This window comes from Microtus oregoni, unplaced genomic scaffold (assembly GCF_018167655.1).
Source record: "Microtus oregoni isolate MIOR12 unplaced genomic scaffold, Mior012 000003F_ref0000135, whole genome shotgun sequence".
Lineage (NCBI taxonomy): Eukaryota > Metazoa > Chordata > Mammalia > Rodentia > Cricetidae > Microtus > Microtus oregoni.
Genome location: NW_024543062.1, coordinates 68,283,449 through 68,304,140, shown reverse-complemented (window position 1 = coordinate 68,304,140; position 20,692 = coordinate 68,283,449). Strand labels below are relative to the sequence as shown.

Below are 20,692 nucleotides of genomic sequence, written 5' to 3'. Positions count from 1 at the left end.
TTATTGAATCAGCACATACATAAAATTTTGTTTGTAGACAGGAACTTTTTATGTATTTCAAATTGACCTAGAACTTGCAATCCTTTGCCTCAGCCTTTTGAAAGATGGAGCTGCAGGTACGACCAGTCCACCTGATTCATCTAGACTTTTCATATTTTTCCCACTCTGAATCCTAACTCTCCTAATAATTTATTTCTGGCTTTATCCTTTTCCACGGTTACTTATCATTTGTAAGTATTTTCAGATTTCCGTTAGACATCTTACTCCCTGGGTTACAGTCTTCTGAATCAGGTTGGTTTTGGTAGCTACCCAACAATTAAATGAGAAGTGAGCTAAGGGGAGTTTCTTTTGAGTCCATTTCCTCAATTTTATTTTTAACTCTTATTATATAATTTGTATCTATAATGTTATGCATTATTAAAATCTATAGACATATGGTGATAAATATGTGTGTGTATTTGAATGGGTATGGGTATGTGTGTATATGTGCATATGTGTGCATACCTGAATATAGATAACTGTGTGATATATATATTTCTCTATGTGTATATTTTTACATAGTATGTATGTATGTGTAAGTATGTGTGCATGTATGCCAGTGTGTATGTGTGTGTATGTCTTTGTGTGTGTGTGTGTGTGTGTGTGTGTGTGTGTGTAAGCCTGATCTCTGTGTGTGGAGTTGGGACATTATATACATGTACTATATATATGTTAGTACATGCATATGAGTGGGCATTTTGGGACATGATTCACATGTTTGTTCTCTTTCATCACCCATTAACGTAGCAGGACCGAACCCATCAGAGAAGACCCTTCCTCTGACTCACAGTAGCCCTTTACCTGCTCACACCACTGACCTCACACCCTCAAGCATCTCTGAAAGAGAGAATGGCTCCTCAGAGACCACCTATTTTCCAGGTGACCATTTGACCCAGGTCTCCCCAGAAACTTGGATAATGTTGATATCTTATTACGAAAGGTTGTCACACAGACATCCCTAACAAAAATGATACTGGAGATGAATGTGCCCTTTAAAAACTTTCTAGGGTGATCAAATTTTTAAAATTTAAGTAATACATACAGTTTCTACGCATTCGGTTTTCGTCAGGTAAGTAAAGTGCAGGAGATATTAGGCATCTGTGAAGGTTGCTGAGGGGAAAGAGCTCAGACATGACACTATAGATGGAAATGGGCTAAGGGAAGATGATCCTGTAAGTAAAACCAGGGAAGGCTCTCTGTTGTCCTTGTGTGTCCACAGCTGCCCATGGACTGACCATAGCCTCCTGCTGCACTAGGCGGGTGACAGTTCTGCTTTGCCGCTCCTAGACTTCCTTGCAGTTCCTCTGAAGTGGGCTATTCCCATTTCTTAGTTTCGTTCTAGGCTCACATGATCGGAAAAACTGAAGATGGGCAACTATTTTTAACAATCAACTCAGAGAATTCAGTTTGGGGTGGTGAAATTTTTCCAGCGATATTTGCATTATTTCAATTCTTAAAAGAGAAGGAAAACAGAATTGGGAAATCTAGTCGTGGAATTTAAGGTCCTGCAGCTATGTTTATAAGTAACCATCAGGAGTGGGAGTTGAGACTTGCCAGCCAGGAAGCTGTGCACATGTTTCTGGAATCCCATCAGTGATGCCGTTTTCTTAGGCGAATAGGCTTCCAAACATGCTTTCTACGACAGTCAGTGAGTCTACTCCCTACCAGAACCATTTATCCTGGTCTAAAAAAGTGACAGGCATACGCAACACCGACACAGACAGTTCAGTGTCTCCAGGACGATGCTGAGCACGCCTGCTAGGAAGGAAGCAGTTTACATCAGTGAGCAACTCTGTTAGCAAACGCAGGACTTCGTATGTAACTCATCTTTATCCTTGCCACCAGCCGAGTGGTCTCTTAGAACCGGTGTGCCCTTCAGAACAGATGGTTCAATGCCCATGGTAGTGTAAGGGCAAAGCCCACTGGGCTTGGGTAGAACATGTGGTGACACACATGTTTCCATTTCCAGTCTCATTTCATACACACAAGACACACATATGCGGCATCTCTCTTTTATGCACACGGTGTACTTTCAGTACATTAAAACCACACACAGGGTTTCAGATTGCCCATCTCAGGAAAAGGCTGCAGGGGGTGGGACAGGGAGATGAACTGGGATTAAGGATGAGTAATATCAAATATTTCTTGGCACAATTTGATGGTGAGATTTGCTTGGAAATTTTCATATTCTTCCAAACAAAAGAGCATATTTTCTTTTCTAGAATGGAATTGCTATCTAGTGATATTTCAATGGTGTGCTGAGGAAAGTTGTATAATTTATATTCAGGATCGATCAGTAGTTTTCAGATGTAATTAAATTCATGTATATGTAAGCATGCATGCCTGACTATCTCCACAATTTTTCCAATGCTGGATATTATCAATCTGTTAAAACTGCTCGTAGGGCAATTTAAATGCTTCCTGTTGATTTTACATTTCTGCAATACTTCACAGTGATAAGCATCTTTTCAAATATGTTCCGGCTGTCATACGTGTTTGAGCATTATCCTTCTCCTCCTTCGTGAGTCTGTAAACAGTAATTTAGTATGTTTTAGAATTTTGGAGTTCTCTACTATTCTGTCTATAAAGGCAGACTTTCGCTGGCATCAGTCTACAGAGCTGTCAGAGAACCCAGTAACCTTTCAGGGATTGGGGAGTCAATGAACAAAGCTGGGCATGTGCGTCTTCTTGGGGAGGAATCTGCAACTAAGAACCCAGGAGACACTTTTCTGCCTTGAAGGAAACTTCAAGAGATTAATAAATCGGGTCACCTCACACTGTGACAACTTTGCTCCGGGTGGTTTTCTCGGAGCTTTTAAATTGCCAGGAGCAGCAGAGATTGACTTAACCATCTCACTTTCTAACCTCAGGTCATGCATCCACGCCGCTGCCTCACCTGCAGACGCCCTCTGCCGGAGGAACTGACACCCAGACACTCAGCAACCAGGCTGATCCCCCCACACTCATGCCTACTTCGGGTAGGCCTGCCTCACCAGGTTTGGTGTCCTTTAGACATGCACAGATATAAAGAGTATGGACAGTCGCCACTTGAGGAATTAGATGTTATGGTTATCCTTAGGCTGCAAAACCAGATGGCAAAGGTTATTGTGACAGAGATGAAATACCGCTCAGGGATGGAGGCTATGACATGACAATGTTCCTTGTTTGTGCACTTGCAGTTACAGTTTGTGAAGACTTCATTCTCTAGTAATAAAGACTAATATATGTGAATTCTTAATACCTTGAGCCAACAAACATCTATCAGGAATGAAAGATTTCTTATCTAAAAGGTGGACTGAAAACTAATTACCATAATGTCATTGTCTATCACTTAGGGAGTGAGAAAAGGGGAAGCAGATGCTCGTATTTCCCAGGCAGACTTCAAGATTCCTTTTTCTTATCTGTTCTTTAAACAATGAAACATATTCTTTCCTATCTTCTCCCAAACCAGAGTCTAAATAACTTCATGGTGTCCTTTTATATGGCACAAAGAGAAGTATGTCCTTTCTTAGGTCATAATTCCATAATATCACACATATACATTCAGTGGCCTGAGAGCTTGGCCGTGAGTTAGACATGTAACAGAGACTTGCTGGCTGGCAGGAAAAAGTCTTGCTTCAGAATGAAATCAAGCATTGAGTTCAAGTCCATACACAGTAATTGTTATTTTGAAACACTAATACTGTTCCCTTGGCCTAAAACACCAGTACAGGCAGTGTGCACGCTTCAAACAGTGCACAGAGTGGCTTCATCTGATCCCGTCACTCCAGTAGAGCAAATTGGGGCTGGTGCTTTTCAGTAAATGCAGACTTAGACAGCAGGGAAGGGAAGAAGCCATGAACAGAAGCCCGCTCTGAGGGCTGCTAGCCACACAAACCAGCCTGCTCTACCGTGAGCAAAAAAATCTTCTTGGCACATTGGCTAGTTTCACTAATTAGAAGGTCTACTCTGTGCAATCAATGTAATTATAAATGGTAAATGCCATTCTTAAGTGGGGGCGAGGGATTTCCTACTTAATAAGAAAAATGTAGTTTTCAAATGAAGACAGAAGCTAGGGATTCTGAAGACAGTAGAGTGGGGTCTCTCGACATCAGAGGCACAAGAGGTGGTCAGCAGGGAGAAGGGTCTAGAAAGAGGGAGAAGCAGTAGAGAAGGTGGAAGTCTAATAAGCAGAGCCAGCTGCTTTGGGGATTCCTCGAGTGTCCAGTTTGTGTAGAAATGACACTTGAAAAGGCAGCATGCACAACCCTTCCTACCCTCCTTTTACTGTGGATCCAATCCTTCGCTTATTTCTGGAACTAGTAGGTGGATGCTCCCTCTTCATTCCACTCCATGCTTTCCTTACAGCTGGGAGAGTTCAGGGCTGTTTGAAGAGTAGGCCAAGAACAAACTCAATTGGCAAGGAAATTCATTCCCATCTCCCAAACCATGTGTGCGATCACTTACAGACTCCATCCATTTGCCAATGGAAGATGTTTGGCACATTTTCAGCAAAGCAGTTTAGGTCACACTCACAGGCCACTGATGAAACAGAGCACTGTGCACTGAAACACGCACACACTGGCCTCCCATGTGAGGCCAAGTTCCCATCGCTGAACCTGGAGATCTTGACAGAGAAGTCCTCCGGCAAGAACCCCATTAGGAGGTAGCTCACGTTTTCTGTTGCTTTCTCCATGACAGCTAACACAGTGCTGGTCATTGGATGGGTAATTAAGGGCCACACATGGATTGTCTGGTCCTGAGCTCCGACTGCAATGTTTGGGGGAAACATGGAACAGGCATGAAATGCCCTGAAGCCTGACACTGAAATTCTAAGCAGGACATGCAGTTCTTTTAGCTACCTCACTTGGTGCTCTGCCAAAAATCAGGAAATGAGGAGATGATAGCAGCATAATGGGCAGTGTGTTTATATAAAACCAATCTGATATCTTCCTGGCATGGGAGCCTGCTTAGGAAATGTTGTGACCAGAAGTCAATAAGGATACAAAGCCCGGGGCTCAGCTGCTGTGCAGGCAGGAGACCATTTAGCTCAAATTCAGGGAAACTGGCACTGAGCACCTGTACACAGGGCTTCCCTCCCCAGAGTGGCACAGCAACCTGTGACTCTAAGCAGGTGCTAGGCATGCTATCTCCCACACAATCTTATGGAGGCAACCCTTTTATATTCAGACTCGTGCTTACTCTGTATGGCCTTCTCATCTCCAAGACATCGTCCTTCCCTTCTCTCCAAAATATTTTTAATACCAAGTAAGACAACATTTGACTAGGAGGTTGGACCTCCTTGGGATAACCAAGATATTTCCCAAAGCCCAAACTGTTTATTTTTGTTTGTTTTCTCTCAACTGATACCCAAGTCGTATAGGTTTCTATGTGTCTGTCTCTGAGTTCATCTTTTGGCAAGTTCTCATATTGACAGCACAGTCTATGGAATTAGGACTATGTGATGGGTTAGGGTTATAGTTAGGGTTTGGTTATACATTTTACTGCAGTAGGTATACCAGATAGCTCATTCCTCTGTCTTAGTTCTGCAATCATATCTATGTCAGCATGTGGCATGACGGAGTGACAGTGTTGGTGACCCTTCTGATTACAGGTGTGCCAGGGGCGACGACTGCACTGGGGACCTCTCCTGCAGATACAGCCCATCCTACAGCCACCCACTCCCTTGCACTCAACAGCTCTGCTGCCTCACCTGCACACACCTCCAACATCAGCACCACAGATTTCTCCTCAGGTCTGGCCATTATCTGGTATATGTTTTCGGCTACGGAGGCTCCAAACTTGAATGTAGCTCTTATTTTACTCCCAATACTATTTTCAGATTTCCCATCCATAAAAAAAAATCATCTCGATAAGAAATTAGCCAAAAGAAACTTGTGAGGAAACTTTTGGGGGATAAGTGCAGTTTTACTATTATTATTGTAAAGATCATGACAAAGAAGTGGATAATATACATTAATGGCCTGTAGCTCTGTGATCAAATACAGCTGCCTCAGGTTTCTAGATAATCTTGGATAAGTAACTCACTTTCCTTTTCATGAAAGTAACCCTAATAAACTCATTTCATAAAATTGATTTGAAGACTATACATTCCACCGGTCTAATTAGTCTAATTCGTATCTAAAATAAGGAAAGCTGTAATTCAATAGAAAATACGAGTTTGAGGAAAATGGGAAAATTGTTTTTCAGGTAAGAATTATACTAAGGAGTGAATAACTTGCTCTTTAAGTTGTAATAAAATATTAACAGTTACTTGAAATGTGTATTTTCTGAACCAATTCATATATCAATTTTTGACTCTCTTTGCTGTTTTGGAAAGTATCGATTCAAATGAGGAAAGAATCACTCAGCAAATTATCTTCAGGAAAGAGCTTTTCCTCAAGCTTCAAGACAACAAACTCATTAACGTTTATCCTTCTGTTCATTTCCTCGCAGGTGCCAACCTTACAGCCACTGCACCATCCACTCAGGACCTTGCAAGCACTGTCACTGCAAGCAACACAATAGGTGACAACCTTACCTCCAGTCACACAGGCACATCTCTGCCACTGTTGGGCATGTCCTCACAGGCTCTCTGGTTTTGTCTACTTGAGTCTGCCTTCTTTGTGGACTTCTGGACATGGATCAGAATCTAGACACTAGTGTAGCACATTTGTAGCTGGGACCACGAACCTATAGCATCACTGCCTTACCTACAAAGAGTCGTGGCATTTATGAGAACCCACATAAGCAATAGCCAAGTAGCTACGACCAAGAGGCTCCTGTGTCACTGCCATGCCTACCAAGAGTTGTGGCATTTATAAGAACCCACATACGCAGTAGCCAAGTCTGTTAGAACTTAATTTCTTTGGGGAGCATTTATAGTGTACGATGAGTAATTTTATCAAAGCCTCTACCCTTTCCATTGAGAGGAGGTAGGGGACTGATGCCGTTTTCACTTAGTTACTGAGGAGCATAAAGACGAAGGTGCGACACCTCCTGGAAGATCTGTGGCAATGACATTGCCTAGGATCATGAAGCCAGTGATGGCAAGCCCACCATGATCCCCAGATTCTTCCAATTTTGAGAAGATTATCAGAAGTCCTTTTGCTTCCAAAGACTCAGACTCCCACTTTTTCAGTTAAATCAGTGGTTTTCATCCTGGAGGTTAAAGGACACTTTTACAGGAGTCACCTACGACCATCAGAAATATTAGATATTTACATTATGATTCATAACAGTAGCAAAATTACAGTTATGAAGTAGCAACAAAAATAATTTTATGGTTGGTGGCACTATAACATGAAGAACAGTATTAAGGATCATAGCATTAGGAAGGTTGAAAATCTCTGAGTTAAATGCATATATTAATACAAGGATTAATACAAGGTCATTTCTGTGAGATCAATTAGCTACCCTGGATCTTGGGTGTGGGAAGCTTACAGAGGTTAAACCTGGGAGCAAATAGGCCTTTATTATTATCATCTGATTTAAAGGAAAAACAAAAACAGAGCATTGCTTTACAAGGGCTATAACTATGGCAATGCAGTTTGAGACCAACGAAGTGAATGAAGACTTAGAATATGTTGACAGTTTTTAGATTTGGTCCTGTCCCATGCTGGCATCAGATCTGTACCCAAAAGTCTACGTATAATAACAGTCACAGTTGTGTTTATTATATATGTTAATTAAGATGATTTACAGTTTTCTCATTAGTTTATAACATTTGCATATATGAGGTGAAAATAAGATATTAAGCAAATTGCATTATTGTTAAGCCTAAGCAGGTAGACTTTCCAGTTTACAAAAAGTCTATGAAACAGATTTTCAAAGATGAACAGAGCAGACACATTCTAAAATAACGTGTCAATAATTGTCTTTTTTTTTCATCTCTATTACAGCTACTACTAGACCCAAAACTTGTGGTAAGTTTCTTGACCCAAAGACAGCCTCTGTCACTTGGGAACATTATTTCAATCATTTCTCTCTTCCAAGCTTTCAAACTTAGCACACACTATTTCTGTCTCTCATGGTTAACTCTATATAGTGAGTCACTACTTTTCATGTTCTTCCTCTCCTTGTGGTTCTTCTTCATGGCCAGTGTTACCCTTCCATATCTGCTTGAAACTCATCATGCAGTTATGCCCCCATTCACTCAGAGTCAAGGTCAACCTCCATTGGTTTGTTTCCTTATCATGATGTCTGAAGCTCAAGTCCCTTTCCTCTCCCTCTGCATGACCACCTCCTCACTTATACTCTTGCCTTGAGTCATATGGTGCTGCATGTGTCTTTACTCCTGACTGTATATTCTCTGCTTTTCTTCTTCTGCCTTTGGAGCCCTTCCATACCTCTTTATTTTGGCTCCTTCATTTGTTTTCTGACATCTTGCTCATACTTGAAAAAATCAATCCAAATCATCTGGAGTTCTTCCTGTGCTCCAATCTGAATAGATGTCTCTTTTTGGTCTTCTATCCTGTCTCATCTTATTTTTATGTCTTTGCTTAACTCTTGTTTCAGTCTGTGTCCATCTCAATTTAATACTTTGCTTTTCTAAAAACCAATTTCATTTGATTTGTCTTTGTACTCCTAGTGTTTAAGACAAAGGGCACATAGTTTTGTAAAATAAAAACAAGTAAATAGGGGCTACAAAGATGAGGGTAAAGTGCTTGCCACACAACCACTGGGAGGTGAGTTCTGATCCTCAATACCCACATTAAAAGGTGAGCTTGGTAGCAGGTGCCTGCCATCCTATTGCTGGGGTGGATGTAGGATGATCCTTGGAGCTATTGGCCTGATACTCTTGCTCCATCAGAGAAAGACCCATAAAATTAAATCAAAAGAAATAGAGGAAGATGCCTGATGTCAATCTCCAGTCTCCATGCTAATGCACCCATGTGTATGCTCACTCCTTCACATACATGCACAGATGAACACATACATGTACACATACATACAAACACACATATACACAAAAAACAATTTTAAACTATGTATGGAAATTAACAGTTGTTTAAAAGAAATTTTCACCAAGCAATAGAAATTGTTGATACTAGTCAAAAGGTTTTATGAAGAATTTATTATTATGCATAATAATATATATGTAATGCAATGAGTGAGAACTTTTGTTCTCTGAATAATTCATGACGAGAGAACTAAATGATTTATAAGGACATTTTAAAAAACAAGAGTAGCTATAAAGCCAGAAGGGTTTTTTTTTTGCATATGAGTTCATAAGCAGATAAACTTGTCTGTCAGTTAATTCAACAAGTAATTATCGAATTCTTGCTAATAACAGACAGATACACAATCATGAACCTGAACTGATGATGAAGATTGAAATAGACTAGCTTTTGCTCTCATGGACTTTACAGTTTACTAGGCAAGACAGATGTCAATCCAACAGTTATCTCAGCATAAACTGGGACCTTCATCAGAAAAAGGAATTATGTAATAATGACATGGGGCCCATAATACTTTTCTTATATCTTACATATTCCTGAAGATATTGTATCAAAATCTATAACCTGATTTGGTGATATTTTGGTGTCTTATCTGCTGCTTTTATTCGATATTTGCCAATCGTTCTTTTACTTCTGTTTGTTGCATACTTAATAAATTCACTCTTTTGCAGATCTTTCTCTGCACAAAAGAGTATATTAAGGCATTCTTATCCAATGTATTCTCATTCATTCTGAATAGTGATAATACTAATTTTCTTTTTTTCTTTCCAGATGAAAAATTTGTGAACATTACTGTTCATTACGAATATAACAGTAGCAATAAGTCTTTTGAGGCAAAGCCAGTATATGACAATCCTCCACAAAATCTATGTAAACCTGTGGATTGTGAAGAGCTTAAATATCTAGAAGAATGCTCAGAGAAAAATTTCAATGTATTTGATGACTCATGTACTCCAGCTAAAATTATAAAACTAGATGTACCACCAGGTGAATGTCAATTTCTTTCTATCTGTATAATTCTATCAGTGTGATTTCATATGTGTGTTATGGTGTGCCTGGGGGCTAATGTGGTTAGAGAAAAGAGCCAAGAGAAAGCAAGTCAGCATTGATAAGAATGAGTTTCCTGCTGAGAACCCTGGAGAGCATGAAGAATTACATACTTACTCTTTAGAACCATCACCTGCTTGTCTTGTTTCTTTAACAAAAAGGTTCCTAGCTGGGCAGTGGTGAAGCACACCTTTAATCCCAGCACTAGGAAGGCAGAGACAGGTGGATCTGAGTTCCTGGCCAGTTTTGTATACAGAGCAAGTTCCAGGGCTAGACAGAGAAACCCTTTCTCAAAACAAAACAAACAAACAAAACAAGCACACACACAAACAACAAAAAGGGGTTGCTTTGAATTATAAACAGGCTATTTTGTGAAATAATTAAACGAGATTTCTAGGTTTTCTTTTTAAATTCAAAATATTCTTTTTGTCCCTTTCCACTTCCCCTGCCAGAAGTTTCTTATATATATCAGTGAAAAGAACAAACTTAAACATCTAATATTTTTGAAAAAAATCAAAGGGAGAGTTCTAGTTATGTTAATATCAAAATTGTAATTCCAGCATGTGGAAGGTCAGTTTCTGTGTTCAAAGTCAGCCTGGGCTAGTATAGTGTGTTCTAAGCTAGCCTGAGCTACAAGATGAGACCGTATCTCTAAAAACTCAAAACAGACCAACAAACAAGTATCAAAACCTCAAAGAATTTTTTTTTCAAATGGGAAAAATCAGCTATTTTATCTATCTTTTCCTTGAGTTTCATTTATAAAAGCGGTGTGGATTCTATTGAAAAACAGCACACATTTCTATTAAAAATATGTGGTCCAAAAAAAAATGCTGTCTTCCCTAGTGAATGGCAAATGTCTGAGGTGATAGACAGACTGTCTGTAATTGGGAAGTATGTATTATATAGATATATCCAAACACCATATAGTATGCAAATTTGTCGAATTATGTGTCAACTGAAACAAAGAAAAATTAAAAATTAGGATTGGGAACTAGATAATCAAGGAGCACCAAGCCCAGGGAGTTATTAGGTTTCTCCCAATGCAACCTCATGCTTTTAAAACTGGGCTTCATGGGTGTGATTCAGAGTCTATAGTCGGTACCACACCTTCACACCAGAGGTGTAACCTAAGGACACTTCTCTGTTCTCTTGACAGGAACTGAGAAGTTTACCCTCCATGACTGCACAGAACAAATATATGCTAATACTACAATTTGCTTGGAGTGGAAAACAGAGCCCTCTGCCTGTGACGACACAAAAATTACATACAAATTTCACTGTAATGATACTGCAGGTAAGGTACTGAGTAGAGAAATTCTATCATCACGCCTGGTTTAAATGTTCTTTCTATATATATGCTTGTCCTCCTCCCCTGACCCTCAGTGGTCTGTGGTAAATTAGAATACAATAACTCCAGTATCTGTCACTCAAACGAATTCACAAAATAGAAAAAAAAAAACCAACAACCGTGGATGGTAACTATTGAAAAAAATTGAAAATTAATGAATTGAATTTTCTTGATTACTGCTATATGCCAGACATCATTGAAAGGATGATAAGATGAGGAAATTATAAAAGAATGATGATGTCCATATTTTGTAGAAAGGAAGCATGGTATTATATAAATCCAGAGGTTACGTTTTCTGACTCTCATCAATGAAAATCATTTGCAAGTTCAAGAATATGGAGGTAACAAGAAAACAAGTGCTTTTAGGAAGGAATTTGGGTTCGTAATGAAGCAGCGTTTCTTTTTAGAAATACTTGAATTCAGTGAGATAGGCAGAGAGATGCACGTGACCCTCTGTGCACACATGCAGAGGCAGAAGGGGCAGAAAAGAAATGTATGGCCCTGATTGTCATCATCGTGCCAACGAGAAGTTGCTAGGTTATGCTTCAAGCATTGTGTCCAAAGCAGAAACAAGTATATTATGAGCTATCAATTTTAAAAATCTAAAACTTCTTAAGCAAAGGCTAAGTGAGGTGTCGTCCTGCTTTCTCAACGAAGTTGAGTTAGTATTGCTATTTGCAGAGGCTTCACCCCAACAGTAAGTCTTAAAAAAAATGGTGTCAGGAAAGAAGGCCTTACACTATGTGTCACTGCATATACCCATGTGCAATACTTATTTCTTGCAGATTCTCAAGGATATTCTCAAAAAATTTTCTTACCCAGTCTTGAACCCCAAACATATTACACATGTGCTGCAGAAGTCCTATATAACAATGTGATACTTGTCCAAGAAAATAAAACTGTGGAGACCGATTTGAGGAGTGAGTACATTACTTACATTTATAAGATAAACAGAATTTCTGTTTCTTCTTTGGGCTTACATTATTTGGGAAATCACAGAAAATAATGATATCAAGTTACAGAAAGCATATCAGAGAAGAAAAATTTTAAACGAATTTTAAGGTGAATTTAAAAGTAAATTCTACAAACTTAAAGTTGTTCTTTCTGTTGTTTTAATTGTATATGTTGCAAGACTGCTGGAAAGGGTTGAGATGATGGACATGGATCATTCCTACTTTCTTCATTTCCTTTGCCCTCCCTTTTAGAACACCCTTCAGTCTGTGTTCTTATGCATCTCCCCCAGACATGTCCTGATTCTGACAGAAGAGTGAAGTAAACAAATTGACCAATATAATTCAGACAAATCTAAGTGTGAAGTATAAGATATGAACTGTGGCTACCAAATTTTTGCATTCTAATTAATTACAAGATAAAACTTAACAAATGGAAAGGGGTTCTGAAATTAACAGCAGTTGGAAAGAGAGAAGAGATAAATCCCAATTAAATGTAAAATTTGCTGGTAAATATTAATTTTTATGATGATTAATGAATAATCAACTATGACAAAGACAAAAGGTATCATTGCTCACAAACAGTAGAGACATTTCTAGAAAACATATTTGTATATATCAGTAGAGGAAAAGGAGAAGAGAAGCAGTAGGAAAGGGGGAAAGAAGGGGGAGAGAGGGAGGGAGAGAAGGGAGGAGAGAGGGAGGTGGCAGAGAGAGACAGAGAGGCAGAAAGCTAGGTATTATGGTAGATATCCCAGCATAGGTGCTTGGGAGGTTGAGGTGGGATGATGCCAGGTTGAAAAGTGAGACCTGCACAGTGTGGGAAGGCTTGCTTGAGATGCATGCAATTCTGTTGTTGAAAACAACCAGAGCAATAACAAAGTGCATTACGATTACCTGGTCTTATACTAACATGACTCTAATTTGTTTCATAGTTGAAGCCATAGGGGATGTCCAAATCCACATCTCCTATTTTTCCAAACTGACATTAACTATACCAAGAGCAAAGGAAGCTGCAGGGTAGGAAGACAGGTTTACTATCATGTTGGGTATTAAAAACTTAGAGTGAGGTCAGGCAGATTGTTCAGTGGGTAAAGGTGCTTGCTGCCAAGCCTGAAGACCTGAACTTGTTCACAGGATGCATATGATAGAAGGTATGCACACACACATGCACACACACACACACACAGGTGCACGCACATACATGAACACACATACATACATGGACACACATGGACACAGTTATACAAATAAGTAAATAAACAAACCAAGATAAGTCCAACTTTTTAAAATCAATGTAATATAATGGGGAATCTTAAAAAGAACAATGTTTATATTTAATAAAATACAAGGCATGTCAGTTAACTGTTTTAGTATCCCTATAGAGCAAGTATATCAAATGGCAATCAGCCATTGGATCTCAACACATACAAATGTACTGTTGCTCTAAAAGCTAAAGTTATGAAGTACCTAATCAAAACCATGTGAGATACTATTTGTATTTTCTTAGGAAAAAAGCAAGAATTATAAAATTATCTGTAAATTTGAGTTCATAGTTGAATAATACTCTGTCTCATTGAAATGACTGAATGAAATAACATATAAATTGTGTACTGTGGCAAAGTAGCCATGATTTGTTTATATTTGACAAGGACAATTTCCCAAAATATATAGAAAAACCTTCCAGTTACAAAACAAGACACCAAATATTCCAATTGAAATACAGGGAAGCATTTAGACTATGCTTTTAGCAAAAGATATACAAATGGTGACCGAGTCCAGGGGAAAACTGCTCGACCTCATTAGCCATCTGGAAAATTAAAGTCAAAACCAGATGGAGATTGTATACACATCTACTAACAAAACACTGGCAACATTATTGATGAGAATATAGAAATTCTATATCTGCAAGGAAAAGTGGATGTGTGCCTACATATCCACTCTTGGAAAGAGGTCAAACAGCCACCAAGTGTTTAGTAATAGAGAAATTATGGCATAAGTAAGAGCATTGCTTATCTTTCCTTGCTCTAGTAAGACAGTAACCACATAAAGATAAAATATTCATTTAGATTCTGAGGTTGGAAATTTCAGACCTGTGCTGGTTGACTTTGTGGCACTAGGTTTCTGGTAGGGACACCAGATGACAATGAATGGTAGGGATGTATCTTGAAGGGAACTACTCATCACTTGTATCAATAAGGAAAAAGAAAAGAGAGGGATGGGGACCCTTGATTCCATCTGAGGGTGTACTTCCAATGGCCCAAAGATTTTTCACTAGGTCTTACCTCTCCAACTTCCCACCAAGACATGTTGTGATATTCAACATACAAGCCATAGTCTTACTGATGACTAAAAAAACACAGTTATGATGTGCAAAAAATATCCAAGTCTTATATTAAAACTAATATAATTTGTGAAAAATATTACTGTTTAATTCTATTTATGTACAATAAAAACAAAGTTATATTCAATCTTAAGCAGTAGAAAGTAAGTAGAATATGCTATATGTGTCTCAGGGGGCTCATTTTGACTGTTAAGTGACATAGAAGGACAATAGAAAGTTTTCAGTATTGTGATATAGCACATGGATGCATACATTCATAATTCATCAAGCTACACCTTAAGCAAGTATCATTGATTTTGTTTGAATGATTTCACACAATAATATCTTAAAATATCAAAATATCTCAACACCAGCATCCATGAGAAGAGAATATTCTCAGGAATTCTTCAAATCAGTGGGATACTAGATTTCCTACTGCTGTATTGGAACAAAATAGACTCTATGAAAGAAATCTTATCTAAAGAATACAGTAGAAATCTAAGGACTTCACTGTTGTCTGAGGTTTCTGTCCTGCCTGGTCCTTGTTCTGCCTGGTTCTTGCAATTGTTAAGTCCCAAAGAAAATTACAAATTAACTATAAACTGATTGGCCCGTTAGCTCAGGCTTCTTATTAACTCTTATAACATATATTAGCCCATTATTCTTATCTGTGTTAGCCACATGGCTTGGTACCTTTTTCAGCGAGGCAATCACATCTTGCTCCTTCTGTGGATGGATCAGGACTGCAGAGGAATGGGCTTCCTCATTCCCAGAATTCTCCTGTTCTCATTGACCTGCCTCTACTTCCTGTCTGGTTGTCCTGTCTATACTTCCTGCCTCGCTACTGACCAATCATCCTTTATTTAAAATATAATTAATAGAATACAGACCATTCTCCCACACTACTTCACTGAGATTTTATTAATTCACAATCAATCAAAAGATGGCTGTTAGTGATTCCATCTTGTTACGTAAATACTATTTTTTTCAGTGACTTATTTTTGCATTGTAACTTTTTTCTTTTTCTTTCTTTTTTTAACAGTTCCAGAGAAACCCAGGAAGGTTTTATGTGAGAATGTAACTGAGAACAAAACATTAGTTATCTGGGATCGCCCCTCAACTTTTCTCAATGGATATTATTTGTGTTCCAATAAGACCAGTTCAGGTAATTTTGTAAAAATGTAATTCCCACAAAGGAAAAAAAATCAAGAATTTTTAAATGCTGGGACTATGGTTTTAACCTGGGGGCTGTAGGGCTTTTATGTGAATGGTGAGATTTCTGTGCTCTGTTTCAGAACTGTTATTCACAAATGACTTTCCTGCCTCAGATGTAGCAAAAATCAAGAATATTTCTAACACTTGCATATTTTTCTTAATCTTTCTTAACTTTAATCTTGACATTTGAGAACCCAGGGAAGGAAAAAATTCTAAACAATTATTTATAATACATCCTACAAATTCTATGTAATTGGTCTGTACTATCTTGAACTCCCCACTGAAGCTCCTAGATAAACACACAGACAAATGCAGACACACAATATTGGGTTCAAACAAATGATCACCATCCCATTTAGCTGCTGAAAGTGGGAACTTGGGTCACTTATAGTCCTTAATTAGTCTGCTTCGGAATTGATGGAGTCCCCAAAATTCAGCATGACTAGCTTTAGATCATTCTGCTTAAATGAACAGTTATCTCCTGGAGAAGACCAAATGTCTAGAACATTTATAGAAAGCAACATGGACAATTACTGCCTCTCAGGGAAGCCTGCACATTGGACAGCTCTTTACCTCTGCGCTGAGGTCGCAATGAACAGAGCACTCACTGAGTCCTCTCTGGGTTTGGCTGGAAGAAATCAGACATAAGTTACAAAATTTGAAAGCTAAAAGAACATTTTTGTATACTCGTATGTTTTGATAGCATTTTCCCCTATTCTTGAAGTCATAATAATCCAATGACTAAAAGGAAGTTAAGAGGCATGTTGTCCTTAGCCAAAGTGTTATGGGCAAGAAATATAAACGGTCCATTTGAGAATCTGATAAGATTGAAAAGACAAGAGAAATAGAGATTCTAGGAAGATAAAATGGAGGGGCTCCTTATGTCCCCTGCTTCATCAGACATGTGTTTTATGGAAGTTTCTGCTTGGCTTCTTCAGGAGTGCACTGTTGGGGTTTCTTTCTGTTTTTAAGATTCTCCTACTACTCTATTTTGCTGCATTCCTACTTCGGGATATTTTCTACTGCACTGTTTTTATGATAGTATTTGGTAGAGTTACATGTGTATGTGGCTTATTTGAACTTTGTAGAGTCTGAAAAATCTATATTTGTACTGAATTGAATAACTAGGGTAAAGGACAGGATGAATTATTAAGTTGGGAGAGTTTTGCTTGTCTGCAGTCAGTATAAGGTCTTTTCTTACTGTTACTTAAATAGACATCTGTCCAGGCATAATGCTTGCACATGGTTCAAGGGGAATGAAGGGAACTTGGATGATAATGTATCTTCCATTCTCCCAAACTTTGCGCTAGTAAGTTAATTGAGTGTCCACTCTGGATGGCGTCAACACCACCTTAAAGATCTATTGAAGCTGGTCTCTGGTCCAATATCTCCGACTGCAGTTAAAATGTGTTGCCTGCAACCCAAAGTTGCTGCTTGGCCTCTGTTTTCTCACTCGTGTCTAAGGTGTACTGCAGGGAGATTAGCATCCAGTTTATCTACCAGGATCACAGCATCATTCAATCCTATGAACTGTGCACACTAGTCCAGGAGAAAAGCCCCATTCAGAATTCACAGGTCTAAATCTTTGAAATGAATTCCTTTAAATCAAAGTTCACATTTTATCTCAAAATTTCATGATGTAACTGTTTCAGTATCTCCAAAAGTTAGAAAATAGAAGAGGATATGTCCATTATTTATTTCCCTTGGGACAGCTGGTGATTTTTTTTATGTTCTCCTTCAAGAATTTTTGATAATGGTCTCATATCTCAAGAGAGCTGTTTGTATGATGAAAATCAGATTAACACAATGTTAGATGATTTTTCAGCAACTTCAGGTGAGCTTCCTGCATTCGCGTTTTTACCATATCTACCATATGTTATTTATTGAGGAGCTTCAAGTTTGTGTCATCAACTTAATGGCACCACGTGACAGGAAGACCCCCCCCCCAGTCATTGAGGAAGACACATTTTCAACTTTGTGCATTTAAAGGATTGTTTTTTAAGAGCTATTAAATACATTTTGAAACTAGCATGGTCTACAAGAGCTAGTTCCAGGACAGGTACCCAAAACTAAAGAGAAACCCTGTTTCGAAAATCACCCCCACACACACACACACAAAAAAAAAAAAAAAGAAAAAAGAAAAGAAACTCTGATGATGTTAGGAATCATTGTGTATGTATATCCTTTAAATATGACTTTTTATTTGTCTCTTTTGACATTGCAATGGCCCTTGGATATCTGTATGTTTTCGATAATCCTCTTGGGACACCCACGTCTACACTGTTTGAAATAATGCCCATGAAGACACATTTAGAGATCAAGTCTGGAAATTATCAGTTCATTCCTTGTGTTAGTCTGTATAAAATAAATATAAAACACTGGTGAAAAAAAAAATCCCAACCTTTCTAGGTGTTTCTAGTTTTGCGTTTTGCTTTTTTTTTTTTTTTCCAAGATAGGGTTTCTCTGTAGCTTTAGAGCCTGTCCTGAAACTAGTTTTTGTAGACCAGGCTGGTCTTAAAGTGAGAAATCTGCCTGCCTCTGTCTCTGCCTCCCAAGTACTGGGATTAAAGGCCTGCACCACCACCACCTAGTGATATTCTTCTGTTTCACACAGTTTGTTCCTCTGAGACCTGAAAGTATTTGGGTTCATGAAGGAACCAAGAGTGTTCATGTAAAGTATTGTGGAATATGTTAGTGAGGGTTCTTTACCAGAAGAAAATCAAGATGATGTGAATAACAATTATTAGATTAGCTAACACAGTCTAAGACTGGGTTGTCCTTCAGTGTCCAGCGGCCAGCTGCAGAGACAGGAAAAGCAGTAGTTGTTTAGTTCAAGAGGTTCGGATCCTCAGAAAAGAGGGACCATAATACAAAAGCGAAGGCCTAAAAGCCTCCTGTAGGGTCACCACCACAAGCTGTGTTCAGATCTTAAAAAGGTATGTGAAGGCACCAGAAAAAGCCATACCCACTCAAAAAGAGTCTGCCCTTCATTCTTGACCGAGCTTCATCCTTATTCCACATATCCATATCCAGGGCAGATCTGTCTCACTCGTTTCACAGAATCATGTGTCAATCATGTCCCACAACACCTCATAGACATACAAGTGTGACTTACCAATTTTAAGGCCTCTCTCAATCCAATGAAGTTGTCAATCAAGATTAACTATGACAAAGCCTTTCAACCAAAGCTAGAAATTCTTAGTAATTTGAAACAAACATCCCAAACATTCTGCCTATACACTAAGTTACCTCTTCAAAAAAAATCTTCAGATTTATTGTTCAAAACTAAGATGAACCATTTCGCTTTTGTTGCATTAGGTAAAATACAAGCTTCATTGACTTACGTTAAGAAGCTATGTTCTGATGCAGAATGCTTGTGAGATTGGGTACACAAGCTCATGAATTTAGGTCACTAAATAAAAGCCAAGCAGAGCTGGAGATCAGCACCCTTAACCCCTGGATATTGTCCCAGTGATGAAGAATTATCCTAAAAACCAGACACCATATAAAAACATAGCAGAAGGCCTGGGTCATAGGGTGTCATCTGACCCTTCATTTGTGCAGCATTTTTGGAGAGGATTCCCACTACGTATAAATCAGACCCAATCTAGAAAGTAACCTCACTATACCCAGGCTTTGGGGAATCCTGAGACACAGATACCATTACAGAAACTACCTTCTGTCCCTTACTATTGGGACTTCCATGGTGATATTCCACTATAGAAATTTGGTGATCTGTTTGGGTTGAGTCTTTCTTGATACTGTTCCTGAAAGACACCAGAGAAGTATGTTCTCAAGATGAAATTCAGGCTTCACCCCACTGTGGGTATTTATTTCCTGCTTTTCTCCAGAGGGCAGGTGAAATGATAAATGCAGGAGCTCAAATTCTATTCTTCAGTTTCTAAGCTCCATTCTGGCTTCATTTTCCTTACCTGCGGTCATGGACAAGTAGCTTAATTTCCTTAGGTTCATTTTTCTATAAAATCCAATGATGTGGTAAATACCAACTTTGTAACTATGGTGAGGGTTAAATCAATTAACTTATCCATCACATAAACAGTGACTGTCACATGTACAGAGTCATTGATCACATTTTGGTGTTATTGTTATCATTGTAACTTCTGTCTGATAATATGCTGCTTATAATTTCTTTGCTATATTTTTTTTCAACTAAAATGTCAACTTGTGTCAATGATTTCCCATTTAACACGTATTAGCTTTTCAAGCTATGCCCTATGGTATATCTAAGTCTTGACTTCTCCTCTTCATTTATATAGCCAAAATCTGCTATGCTAGTCATGTTTGTCCATAGGCTCAAAACATCCTTTTTTTTTCATTTCTAATGTTTTGTGGCAGTGCAACTCAACAGCAACATGCTTGTAGAGCATGCACAGTCCAGGGATTAGACTCTCCCCTGCCCCCAGATATCTAGTTTTTCTCTTTCAGTCTAACCCATCTTTCCTTGCAAAGTCCAGATTTCAGCTATCGTAATCAGGTCTTCCCTCATTCTCATGGCCCCATGAATTTCTACAGCCTTAAAATAATGTGAAACAGTAAGCCTTGTTATTGGTGATTTGAGGGCTTCTCTCCTGAAAGGCAGTAGTTCCCATTGATGCTCTAAGGTCAGAGTTAAGTATCAGAAAAGCTGTGATGAAAACAATGAAGGTTTTGTAGTGTTCACTGGGGCCCGTCTTGTGCCAGAAGAGAAAATCTCCACAAATATGTTTAAGTTAATGGAATATGCATTAATGATATGTAATCATAATGTTGCATGCTTTGAGATTGTCAGAATGATTGAAGTTATTCAATGAAATTTCAATATTGTTTGTAT

The 20,692-nt window shown here is 38.6% G+C and overlaps 1 protein-coding gene across 1 annotated transcript in view; it reads left to right on the top strand.

Moving 5' to 3' along the window:
- Window positions 1-20,692, top strand: part of Ptprc (protein tyrosine phosphatase receptor type C) — a 110,638-nt gene that overhangs the window by 51,754 nt on the left and 38,192 nt on the right. The window contains exons 4-10 of the mRNA XM_041648684.1: window positions 787-918; window positions 2,910-3,035; window positions 6,475-6,546; window positions 7,920-7,943; window positions 9,750-9,965; window positions 11,182-11,319; window positions 15,689-15,811. Of these exons, the coding sequence (XP_041504618.1) occupies window positions 787-918; window positions 2,910-3,035; window positions 6,475-6,546; window positions 7,920-7,943; window positions 9,750-9,965; window positions 11,182-11,319; window positions 15,689-15,811 (831 nt within the window). The remainder of the gene's footprint in view (window positions 1-786; window positions 919-2,909; window positions 3,036-6,474; window positions 6,547-7,919; window positions 7,944-9,749; window positions 9,966-11,181; window positions 11,320-15,688; window positions 15,812-20,692) is intronic.